Source organism: Myxine glutinosa, chromosome 2 (genome assembly GCF_964187855.1).
Source record: "Myxine glutinosa chromosome 2, kmMyxGlut1.1, whole genome shotgun sequence".
Classification (NCBI taxonomy): Eukaryota; Metazoa; Chordata; class Myxini; order Myxiniformes; family Myxinidae; genus Myxine; species Myxine glutinosa.
Genome location: NC_136262.1, coordinates 61,352,647 through 61,365,902, shown reverse-complemented (window position 1 = coordinate 61,365,902; position 13,256 = coordinate 61,352,647). Strand labels below are relative to the sequence as shown.

Sequence of the window (13,256 nt, the reverse complement as noted above, 5' to 3'; positions counted from 1 at the left end):
ATACGACCATGTAATCCTATCCAGGCCGGCAGAATAACCTCGAGGTAGGTATGCACACTCGTCTCTAAGCTGTCTAGTCTGCATTTGAATCTCGACCCAGCTATAAAGTGTCTACCTGGGCCCGGTTGCTAGAAGCCTGGCCGGGAAAAAACCTATCCTGTGGATACATCACATATCCGGCGCATCAAATATATCCACTGGATAGCTTCTAGCAACCGGGCCCAGGTGTTTCACTGGAAGGATGATTCTTCACTGTATGCACCATCCCTCAAATTGACGTTAAACTGGGTATCCCATCTGCCAGAATTAGTTTATGGATGTTAAATATTCCACGGTGTCCTTAGCGAAGAGTAGGTGAGCTACTGCTGGCACCCTGAACAAATTACAAATTCCTCTTCTAATCTGCAGGGGGCACTGCATCAGCAGCACTATCGCATCCCCATGAGAACTGATGCCAACTCACAGCGATGTGCTGCAATACGAATGACGAGGGTGACTGGCCTATCCACGAGCTTGCCAATGAGGCAACTACTTTTCTACGTTTATCAGCTTTGGAGCAAAATCTTGAAATAACACAAACAACATCTCTATTGGATAGAGGCTAGAGATTCTCCATGATAAAATTCGAACTCTGATTGGTAAAGACTAACAGTCTTCAAAGCCAAAGAAGATGGAAAAAAAAAAGGTTTGAGAAAAGTTGCATTCCAAAAACAATGTTTATTTCCTAAACGACTTGACAGCACATCGTAATCTACTCCTCATTCCATACCCTGAGCATCCAGGCATTGGCTTGTGCTTTTGAGGCAGGTGCAGGAGGAAAACCTTGTCACAAACAAGAGGTTTCAAAAACTATTCAGAGCCATGAACAAAACAGCAGCGTGAGAAGACAGAGAAAGGATGTAGGATATTAAAAAATAGCAAGTAAGTGAAAGTGATCTATGTTCCTGCAAAACAACGCAAAATTCTAGTGCAACTGCATGTAGTCTCCTCACTCATGCGAGATGTTGAACTTACACCACCGCCATCGTTTTCAAGCCCAGTCCGCAACCACAGATGAGTTGCTGCACCGACGCTTTGGCGCCGGTTCAAACTCACAGGATGAGGTCACAAAAAAACCAAAAATAAAAATAAAAAACCCACCTCCGACACCAGGTACAGATGTTCAGGACGAAGAGTTAAAACGAAAACTTTTCAGCACATTTTGCACGACAGTTACGACAAAACGGTTGCAATTCTAGAGAACGCTCACACGAGGCAGAAACCAGCTCCGGGCATTTGCAGTAACCATGCACGGAAATGTTTATGTGTGGGAAATCAAGGCAAGATGGAAACGTGAAAAAGTTACAAGATCCCAAATAATAAAAAATAAAAGCAATGCAAGTATATCCCTCAAGGACCCGTGTGATTACAAACGAAGAAGAAGAAGCACAGGGTGGCAACTGACTTTAGCAAAGCTAAGAAGCCAGATCGATTAATTGATATTGATGTTGTACCCTGACCCTGAAAATATACCCTGACCTTTCAACATCACCACCACCAAGCCCCCCCCCCCCCTCACCCCCTCACCTTATCCCATGATCTTGTACAGACAGTGAAAACGTTCCTCCAATAAAGACCAAGGAAAGTCATGAAAGGCCCTTGCATGGAACCCAACTGGGTAATATTGGGTCCACCCAGTCAAATTCCACGGAGTAAAAGCGATCTCAAGTAGAAAAGAAGAAGAATATATCAAACGGTGGCATTACAACTCCCACACGTCAATAAAAGAGCAATAGTGGTTTTTAAACATTAATCGCAATTTAAAAACAAAACAACCAAAACAAACTCAGAATAAATTGCACAAAAACATGGCAAGTGTAGAATAAACCCCTCACAAAAGCCCTTTCTTGACCCTGCCACTCCAACCACTCCTGGTTTCCGTCCCCCGAACCCTACACCTTCTGAGGGTTTGGCTTTGCATTGGCTTATGTTCCAGCTGCAACAAAATATACCCTGGCTCTGTAATTTCAAGGCGAGTCCTACTTGGACAACGCTTCCGAGTGAACAGTCAAGTTCGTCAGAGATACAAAATAATTAAATAAAATGGAAAGACATGCCAAAATACAAATGCACAACCGCGAACCCTTCCAGCAACATCAAAACGAACTGAAGACAGTTAATAAACAAACATGGTGATAAAGACTGAAAATATCACTGAGAAAGGTATAAGTCAAAGGAAAAGTACAAGAAAAAAAACCAAACTTAAAACTGATAGCAAAGAAAGCACGTACAGAACCGCTACCATTAAGTTCGACATCCCCTGGGCATCTCAGACAAAAAGACTGTCTCCGTGGGTGGGTGGAGCACCGGGTTGGTGAGCGTGCTTGACCATCAACAGCACTGGCTTCGACTGCCAAACTGATTGTTTACATCCATGGGCTCCTTCCTGTCCTGATCTTTTAAGGGTGTCTGCAAGCAGTAGAGGGGAGGTGTGGTGGGGTGGAAGAGTTAATAAATAAACAGTCAAAACCCCATCCTGCTCATTTTTCAGTTCATTTTTTCCACGCTGTTGAGAACCAACCTCAATTTAAAAAGCACGAGTTGCAGAAAAAATATAAATACAAACATCAACTGGACCAGATCAAGAAAATTAAATTTCTAAAAACCGTAATCACTCGTGCATAATGGCATAATCCGCCCCCGCGCACAATCCGCCCCCGCACACAATCCGCCCCCGCGCACAATCCGCCCCCGCGCACAATCCGCCCCCGCGCACAATCCGCCCCCGCGCACAATCCGCCATGGCGCATAATCCGCAGGGCACTTTTCAGATAAAATTATCTGTATAACCTGTATAACCCGCATCCCAAAATTTACTCCAGTTTTGGACTGGAAATGTAGTCACTTCAAAAATAATGTTTTGCCGATTCTATGGAGAGAGCCAGTTTAGATGGTGTTTAATTCTGCACAACTTCTAACTTGTATGAAACATAATATGATGAACGATGTGGCATGTTGAATGTACTAAACAACTATTACTGAGTGCTACTTGACATCCATAATATGGTGGTGGTTCGTGTGCAGCCTGTGGCTGCTGGTTGTATAATTTTTGGGGCCGCAGCTGTCGTGCCCTCAATTACCAGTATTATTACCTCTATTACCACACAAAGGTGATCCTGGGGGAGGAGGCTGTTTCACATCACCACTTGTTTGTCTCCCACATAAGGGTCAAAGGTGCGAGGAGAGCTCGGTGGGTGAAGTACCAACCGAGAATGGAGGCATGGAGGCGTGGAGGTTGAAAGAGGTGACATTGGAAGATCTCGCGAGATCACGGCGAGGCCACGTCTTTTCGAAGCTGTTCCATGCGCTCACGCTTTCGAAGCTAAGTGATCCTTCTCAATTGTGTTTTTGTCGAGACTGTATCTATCTTTCGGTGTATGTACCTAGAGCGTATCTTTTGGAAAATTTTCGGTGCTAATTTTTCGTACATGTATACACAATCGTCGGTTAATGCGTATCGAGTATTCTGCGGCCTAGTACTCGTAGGCTTGGCTACCGTAACGTCTCCGACCTTGTGGTTTTGTTTTTCTCTCAGCGATTCGTCGAATGCGCTGCATTTATTTTCGTTCTCTGTTTTGTCCCAGTCGTTCACCCCATACCTCCTTGTTTAATATCTCTACTCAAAAAAAAAAAAACCCCAAAAAAATATTTCCTTCCCAGGTCTTATTCGTTTATTTGTTGTTCTTTTTTGTTCGTTCGTTCTTCGTTCGGGATCACGCGATCACGTGGTTAGAAATGTATAATCTCTCCCCTGAACAACTATTTTCTCTCATATATTATAACACCCTTTTCTTCTTTTCCTACAAAAGGATGCTTTCGTCTTGCTCACCAAATCTATTCATTCCAAAAAATATATATAATACCATCTCTTACAGTTCCTCCTTTCTACATTCCCTAAACTATCCAGAACTCCACCCCTCCTTCAGTGTCCTCAAACGTATTTTTGACTCGAAGGTCTCAAACTCATTTTGCAAAAAATGTTCGTTTCCCATGAATCGTACACTTTTCAAAATCCAATCTCACCCCTCCCCTCCAAATCCTCCCCATCACCCATCCCTTTCAAATCTCCCCCCTTGCCCCTTCCCTCCCCTCCGTCCTAAACTCCCCCCACACCCCTCCTCTCCGAGAATCTCCCTCGCTCCTCCCCTCTCACCCCTCCTCCTCAAAGCATCCTCCCTGCTTCTTCCCCCTTCCAACTTTCACCTTCATCTCCCCCAACCTTCTGCCTTGCTCTTCCCCCTCCTCAAATAACACCTCACTGTGCCTCACCCAATCTCCATCAAACCTTTTGTCCGCCCCATTCTTCCCTTTCTCCAAGCTATTCTGAAATCTGTGACACACCTTCAACAGCTCTCCCTACCTCTTCCTCCTCTTCCACATCTTACTCTAGCCCTCCCCCCCCCCCTGTTCTGGACACGATGCTCCCCCTTCCTCTTCATTAACGGTATGGACCTCAAACATCCGGGGCCTTCGCTCAAACTTGACTGATCTCTCCATACAGGTTGCTTCTGACAAACCAGATGTGATCTGCTTAACAGAAAAACTTTCCTCCTTCATGATGTCTCTGATGCCTTGGTATCTCTCCCAGGTTACTCCCTCCGCCGGTATGATAGACCTGAGCCTCGTCCTGGAGGTGGGGTTGCTATCTTTATAAAAAACTCTTCCTCACTCGCCCTCCACTGCCCTCTCTCCACCTCACCCCCAGGAATACCTTTGGCTACGGCTTCCCCTTCGCTCCCACCTTTTGTTCATATGTGTGTTGTACCGTCCACCAAACAGCGATAACTCCATCTACATCTCGCTGTCTGATAATATGGACCAACGTCTATCTACCCATCCCAACTCTGTCTTCCTCATATGTGGTGATTTCAATTGTCACCATGCCAGTTGGCTGGGTGTGGGTACCTCTCTCACCAGCCATGGCTCTTCAGCAAAGGACTTCTGCGACTCACTGGGACTGACACAATCTGTCAATTTCCCGACCCGGATCTCAGTCAACGGAGCATCTTCTCTTCTGGATTTGGTGATGACAAACTTCCCTGAAAATGTCTGCTGCTCTTCTTCTGCTCCAATCGGCTCATCTGATCATGTGCTTGTCAAAGTGGACATCTCTTTGACCATTCTCAGAGAGCCTCCTCAGCGTCGACGAGTCTGGCATTTCACTCAGGCCAACTGGCACGGTCTTCAAGCAGCCATCAATCATCTGGACTGGTCTCCCATCTCTACCGCCTCTGACATCAACTCATCCTGGGAATTCTTTCAAAGTAAATTGCTCTCTCTCATGCACAGATTTATCCCATCTCGTCTTCAGTTGTCATACCCTTCCTCCCGTCCATGGTACACAGAATCCTGTGGTGAGGCTGTTGCCCTGAAACAACTTGCTTTCGTCTCCTGGAAAGCAAATCCAACGGAAGGAAATCTCATTTCCTTTCACAAAGCCCGAAACAAGTGTGTGTCCACCCTCAGGAGAGCCAGGAAACAATATCTCACCGTTCTCAAGACCGAACTCTCTTATCTGTCTCCCTCTTCCAAATCCTGGTGGCGTCTGGTCAAATCTGTTTCTGGTGTTTGTTCCCCCTCCATCCCCTCCCTCACCTCAAACGGCTTAACGGCTGACTCCGCACGTGAAAAAGCTGAATGCCTCAACTCTGTGTTTGCCTCTAAATCTTGTGTCCCAAACCCATCCCTCTCTGTACCCACCGTACCCAGTCGTACCCAGCTGCTCCTGGACTCTGTGTCCTTTCCTCCTGATCAGGTGGAAAAGTTTCTGTCAACCCTCGACTCTGATTCTGCAAATGGTCCTGACGACATCAGCCCACGGGTCCTAAAATCATGTGCTTCCGCTCTTTCACTCCCTCTTTCTGTTCTCTTCACCCTCTCTTTTGCTCAAGGTCATCTGCCATCTGCTTGGAAATCAGCCAACATCACCGCTTTGCACAAAAAAGGTGCAAAAACAGATCCCAGCAACTACAGACCAATCAGCCTTCTCCCAATTATCAGCAAAGTCATGGAATCCATCATTGCTTCAGATATGAAATCTTTCCTCTTCTCCAATGGCTTGATCTCTGATCATCAATTTGGTTTCAGACCTGGTCACTCTACTCTGGACATGCTGCTTCTGCTTTCTCAACAATGGATGGAGGTCCTCAACGCCAAACAGGAAATTAGAGCCGTCTCCCTTGACATTTCACGTGCCTTCGATACGGTCTGGCACCCTGCTCTGCTCACCAAACTCTCCTCCTTTGGTATCCATGGAAATCTCCACGCATGGCTGGTGGACTTCCTCTCTGGTCGTAGTCAACGTGTGGCCCTGAATGGGTTTCTCTCATCTCCTCTTCCTGTTCAGGCTGGAGTTCCCCAAGGTAGTGTTCTGGGCCCTGTGCTTTTTCTGGTCTTCATCAATGATCTCTCTGACTCTCTTGAAAATCCTCTCTATCTCTTTGCTGACGACTCTACTCTCTGTCGCTCCATTCCTCATCCCTCAGATCGGCAGTCTGCAGCCTCCTCACTCTCTGCAGACCTGGACAAAATCACAGACTGGGCAAACAAATGGAACATGTCTTTCAATCCTGATAAATCTCACACTCTTACGATGTCTCTCCAAAAAGACCGACTGGAAAACCCTCCCATCCACTTTCTGAATAATCCTCAGAGGTGGGGAAAACAACAACAACTAAACTCGAACGGCACTGGATAGAGCGCATACCCACGTCAAGCTGAACAGTTTACATTTTGTATCCCACTTATAGGCCATATCTGTATCAGATATGATCTGACCAGGTATCAGATATGATCAGATATAAGCCATACTTATAGGCCACTTATAGACCTTCACCAAAATCTAATCAGCTGGTTCTGACCATCCAACCAACTCATCCACCAAGTTCCACCCGAATACATCCATAACATTTTGAGATATCATGCTATACAGGGTGTCCGAAAATGAATACTGTATACCAAAAAGAACGGTTCAATCATTCAAGCCCAAAGGCGTTTTCAGCGTGAAATGAACAAATTCGCACCCGAAAGGCTCCGTACAAAGATAGGTGGATTAGTTGGAGGCTACAGGATCTGGTCTTTAGGGGAAATCTGCTGGAAGGCCAAGAAAGTCAAATGAAAGGGTGAATGTTGTTATGGAGGCATTTACCAACAGTCCTAAAAAAGCCAATCAGGAGAGCATCACTCGAGTTAAACATTCTGAAAAGCTGTTCATGATATTCTTCATAAAGAATTGAGGTTTAAATGTAATAAAATGCAAACAGTTCCGAAACATTTAGAAGAGGATTATGAAACGAGAGCAAATGTTTATCAATAGTTAACTGAATGGACAGAATCAGGCAAAGATAATCGTCACAATTGTAGGACATGGAGAGATGAAAATCCACATTAATTGTATGAACACGAAAGGGATTCGCCTAAAGTAAACGTTTGGTGTGTCATGTCACATTCTCACATCTATGGACCCCATTGCTATGATGAACGCACTGTCACCAACATTTTGTACCTCAACATTGTTCGAGAGTTCTTTATTCCACAACTCCAGGAAAATCCCGACTTATTACAAAGAGCCATCTTTCAACAGGATGGAGCACCACCTCACTTTGTTGGAATTGTTAGCGTTTTTAGATCAAACTTTGCGAAACCATTGGATTGGTCAAGGAGTACCTATGAAATGGCCCACTCGTTCACCAAACGTAACACCTTTAGATTTTTATCTCTGGTGTTTTTTTAAAACTAAAGTCTACACTAGCAAACCAAGGGACCTTGAAGAACGTAATCATCGTATCGTTGATTCTGTCATCCATCCCTACAGCTGTGTTTGGAAACGTTTTCTCAGAATTTGAATGCCGGATTAGATTGATTATAGTGAATGATGGATGACATGTACGAGTAGAAGTTTATTAATAAAAAATATGTAAACAATACCATTAAAAAATTAAACAAACTTTAACTTACAAGTCTTTAGCATGCAGTCGTACCAAATTTATGTCAGTATCTCAAATAACAATACAACTATTCAACATTCTTTTTGGTATATCCATTTTCGGACACTCTGCATATCGTTTTTGACCCCATCTCTCAATGTTGAAGAAGAACTTTTTCTTTTTTTTTTCAGATCCGGATCTTTACCAAAATCGAATCGATTAGTCCTCGTCACACACCCCACCTGTCCACTAAGTTTCGTCCAAATCCATCCATAACTTTTTGAGATAGCCTGCTCACAGCCAAGCAAACAAAGATAAACAGACAAATGACCAGACAAGACAGGAGTGAAAACATAACCTGTCTGGGGTGATATCCATTTTAAAAAACCTCAAAAAAAACCTCTGTCCACCTTGGATAGTGGAGTTAAAGAAAAAAAAGGAAGGATAGAAGAAAGAAGAGAAGAAATAGAGCAAGCAACGAATAAGAAGGCAAAGTACAGTGAAACCTTGACTTACGAGTTTAATTCGTTCTGTGACCGAGCTCGTAACTCAATTTGCTCATTTCTCAAATTAAATTTCCCCATTAAAATGCATTGAAATGCTATTAATCCGTTCCAGCCCCCAAAAACCACACCAATTTTTTTTTTAATATACAGTATATATAAAAATATCTCGCGCTTTATATTTCACCTGTATGCAGCATACAAGTTGGCAGGATGGCCTGGACTGGAGGTACGCACACTTGACTCTAAACTGTCCAGCCTGGGTTTGAATCCCGACCCAGCTATAACCTGTCATGGGTGAATCACAGGCAGGGTGATTCATCAATGTGTGTACCGCTAAACTGGGCGCCCCGTTTGCGTCCCATTAGTTGTTGGATGTTAAGGATCTCACCGTGTCTTCCACAAAGAGAAGGCGAGCTATCGCCGGCACTCTGAACAAGTTGTGGCCTGGCATGCTCTTCTCCTCTGCCGTTATATATGTCCTCCTCGGCATCTTTTCCAGAAGAGCCCTGTCTCGTCACAGTTGAAGATTTGCTGGGGGATGTATCGTTCGGCTTCTATCAGTTCGGCAAAAGTTATAATAAAATCTTCAGCTGCCTTCACATCCGCCTCACCAAGTCGACAACACGCACACCTCGCTCATGTTTTTCGACGATTGCGTGTTTTATATCCAAGCACATCATCCTTTTCTTCTTCTCAGCACTGCCCTTGGCACTCAATTTCTTAGGACCCATGGTTAAAACTAAGAAATTTTCCAAAATAACCAAAATGCGAAAACAAAGCAGCAGCAATATACGGCAGAGATGCTTGCACGGCAAGATAACCACGTGACCGGAACCCACTTGGTGGCGGGTGGCGTAAGCTCGTAACTCAGATCTCGGCTCGCATCTCAAAGCAATAAACCGCCCGAGCGACGGCTCGTATCTCGGAAAACTTGTAAGTTGGTGCACTCGTAAGTCAAGGTTTCACTGTACTGTAATATAAAATAAAAAGTGTAATTAATCTTGCAACAGATACCAAGAAGAGAGCCATTGCATAGGAAATGTGGACAAACCTTTTTTAGGATGTCCTCGGCCAGTATGAGGAAAGCCTTCTCAATGCTCACGTTTGCTTTGGCACTCGTCTCGTAAAATCGGATGCCGTGCTCGCGAGCGATCTGGAGTACAATCGAGGGAAATCCCAGGCAGGGGGTTCCAAAATGAAATTCCGTTGCCAAAGAATCAACCAGAAGTGAATTTCTAATTAGTTCGAGAGGTTTCCATAACAAATACATATGTAAAATAACAAAAGACAACGTTCAGCACTATAAAAATATGTAGGCCCTCCACACTCATATTTGAAAGATGGTAGGGCATGGTACAAATGGGGTGCGGTTAATTCACATACAGTCACGTGAAAAAGTAAGTACATCCCATGTAAAGTTTTGACTTTTTCAACATATTTCAACATACAGCTATTTGATCTTCATTTCAACAATATTGAGAGATAAAGGTGATATAATATAACAAATATCAAGAAACATTTACATTTTGTAGTCCATTGTATAATTTAAATAAACATAAATGCAAATTTCGCATGTGGAAAAAGTAAGTACACCCTAGGCTCTAATAGGTGGTATTGCCCCCTTTGGCAGAAACAACCTCAAGTAGGCGTTTCTTATAACTGTCGACCAGTCTCTGACATCGACTGGGAGAAATTTTTGCCCACTCCTCCATGCAGAATTCTTTCAGCTGTGCGATGTTTGAGAGGTTTCTTGCATGCACGGCTCGTTTCAAATCCCCCCATAACATCTCGATGGGATTTAGATCCGGGCTTTGACTTGGCCATTCCAGAACCCTCCATTTCTTTCTTTTCAGCCATTCCTTGGTGGATTTACTGGTATGTTTAGGGTCATTGTCATGTTGCAAGGTCCACCTTCGGTTGAGCTTCAACTTTCCGACAGATGGCCTCACATTATACTCAAGCACCCTCTGGTACAATGAAGAATTCATAGTGGATTCTGTGATGGTGAGCTGCCCAGGCCCTGATGCAGCGAAGCTGCCCCAAACCATAATATTTCCACCACCATGCTTTACAATTGGTATCAGGTTCTTGTGGTCAAATGCTGTCTTTGGTTTTCACCAAACATGTCTTCTGGTACTGTGGCCAAATAGCTCAAGTGTTACCTTTGACTCATCTGTCCAGAGCACATTGTTCCAGAAGTGCTGGTCTTTGCCTAGGTGTTCATTGGCAAACTTTAGTCTTGCCCTGATGTTCTTTTGGGACAGCAAAGGTTTCCTCCTGCCACACCTCCAATGTAGATCAAATTTGTGCAGCCTCTTTCTAATGGTAGACTCGTGCACTTTGACATCAACAGTGGCAAGAGCTACCTGTAGGTCCCGTGATGACATTCTGGGGTTCTTGGAGACTTCTTTCAGCATCTTGCGGTCTGCTCTCAGGCTGAACTTGCTGGGGCGGCCTGGCCTGAACAAGTTGGCAGTTGTTTGGAATCTTCTCCACTTGTAGATGATCTTCTGGACAGTCGAATGATTGATTTCAAATTGTTTGGAGATCTTTTTAAATCCATTCCCAGACCCGTAGGCATCTATAACCTTCTTTCTGAAGGCCTCAGAGAGCTCTTTTGATCTAGGCATGCTGACGCCGCACACTTCAACAACAAAGAGCAAAGCAAACTAAATGTCTGGGGTTTAAATAAGACAGGTTCCTCCAAGATCCTCTCTAACAATGGTCTAATCATTTGCACCTGAGCTGGTGCACCTGATTCTAATTTTAGGTATTTGAAGTAGTGATAAATGTAGGGGTGTACTTACTTTTTCCACATGCGAAATTTGCATTTATGTTCATTTAAATTATACAATGGACTACAAAATGTAAATGTTTCATGATATTTGTTATATTATATCACCTTTATCTATCAATATTGTTGAAATGAAGATCAAATAGCTGTATGTTGAAATATGTTGAAAAAGTCAAAACTTTACATGGGGTGTACTTACTTTTTCGCGTGACTGTAGCTAGCTGGACTGCCAAGGTAAACCAAAAAAAAAAATCATCAGTAGCACAGACAGATTGTGAAATTTAGAAAAAGGAAAAAGGGTTGGGGGTGGAGAAAGGTGTCACATTAAGTGCACGTTTTCCAATATTAGGCAATAACTACACGCTAAATATCAGGATCACACGTGAATGATTTTAAATCATTGGAAGCATCACAATGTCACATGTGTATCCTGATGGGCTGGCAGGATAGCTTTGAGGTATGTGCACTCACCTTGAGCTGTCTGGCCTAGGTTCGAACGAGTAGAAGGCGGGACGGTGTCTTTCATGTTGAGTAGGTAAGTTATCGCCGGCACCCTGAAATAACTACAAATTGTTGCCTGAACTGCAGCAAATGTTTTGAACTTAGGGGATACCCCATTAACACCAGGTTGCACTGCTTGCTATATCAGAGTGCTTGGTGTCTGGTTCAGCAGCTCGTTCACGATAAACAAATTCACCTTCCCAGATTGTTCGCACGTCACGTGAAGCAGGATGGGCCTTCAATATAGGCAACCATGACAATGCTGCCAATGCCATTTCTGGGGAGCACGTTGCTCCAGAAATAAACGAATTTAGGAAAATAAAGACAAGATATATGCCAAACCCATAACACATGATTACAATTGTGGAAAGAAGGGAGAGATGCAGAATGCTTAGGTGGTGTATAAAGGTGGTAAGTTCTGTTTAAGTGTCCTACTTATTAAATGCTGGTTCGGTTGTGGGAAAGACTAGTACTTTATTGGGTTTTTTTTAATCTCTGAGTTACGCCACCATTTTTTTTTAAACACACCCTTGCCTAACGTGTAGTGTTTGTAATCGGGTCAGTCTTTTGGGAACGCCACTGGTAACATGTAACCCAGTGCTACCTGCCGCATGGTCGGGTTGTCTGCAACCAAACCTACACCCCTCACTGGCTTTGCTAGTGGAGAGGGTGACTGCGACATCCTGCAGGACTAAAAACAACACCTGACAAAGGGTGGATGGGCTCCCTCTGGGAGCCAATGGCCATCCAGTACGGAGATGGTGTTTCCTCAAAAACTCCCAATGGGGGTAGGAAAATACATTTTTCCACCTGGCCTAATTTTTCCCCAATCATTCACATTCCATTCCATTCACATTTCCCCAATCATTCCATTCCCCAATCATTGAGTACCAGCTTGCTGGGATGAATGATTATGGTGTGTACCCCAATTTAGAATAGGTACACCGTATCCCTGTGCATCGAAAGAGCGTGACCAAGGGTTGGTGTCAGGAAGGGCATCCGGCCATAAAAACATTGCCTCAAACAGGGAACCATGATTGTTATGGGGCCCGCAAGGCTAACCCCCGCCCTGGCGGGGAAAATGGCATTAAAACGATCATTCATTCATTCATTCATTCACAACGTTAAACACAAAAAAATGCGAAAATTTCTAATTCCGACGTTTTATCGCATCGCGAGTCACATCTTAACATTAACGTCGGTCTGTAGTTTCCCTTTTAATGATGTTACTAAAGGATACACTGGTATATTAACATATTTAAGAACATTATAGACTATGTTAGGTTACTTTTTGTCGAGGAAATGGATTTCGACCTTAGAGAATTGGGTAGCATATTTTAGCCAGGAATTGTGTTATACAAGAAAGCCTGGTGTTGAACTAATGCGGCGGTCAGCAATCTGTGGCTCCAGAGCCGCATGCAGCTCTTTGAGGACTGGTGTGCGGCTCTTGACCATGATCGATCAATCAAACCTCCTTTTTCTGTATCAATT

The 13,256-nt window shown here is 43.9% G+C and overlaps 1 protein-coding gene across 1 annotated transcript in view; it reads right to left on the bottom strand.

Moving 5' to 3' along the window:
• Positions 1 to 697: 697 nt before the first annotated feature.
• The window catches only part of LOC137421754 (ras-related protein Rab-10), a 37,010-nt gene continuing 24,451 nt past the window's right edge, over positions 698 to 13,256 (bottom strand). The window contains exons 5-6 of the mRNA XM_068108108.2: positions 9,522 to 9,623; positions 698 to 2,448 (exon numbers count right to left, since the gene is read on the bottom strand). Of these exons, the coding sequence (XP_067964209.1) occupies positions 2,371 to 2,448; positions 9,522 to 9,623 (180 nt within the window). The 3' untranslated portion in view covers positions 698 to 2,370. The remainder of the gene's footprint in view (positions 2,449 to 9,521; positions 9,624 to 13,256) is intronic.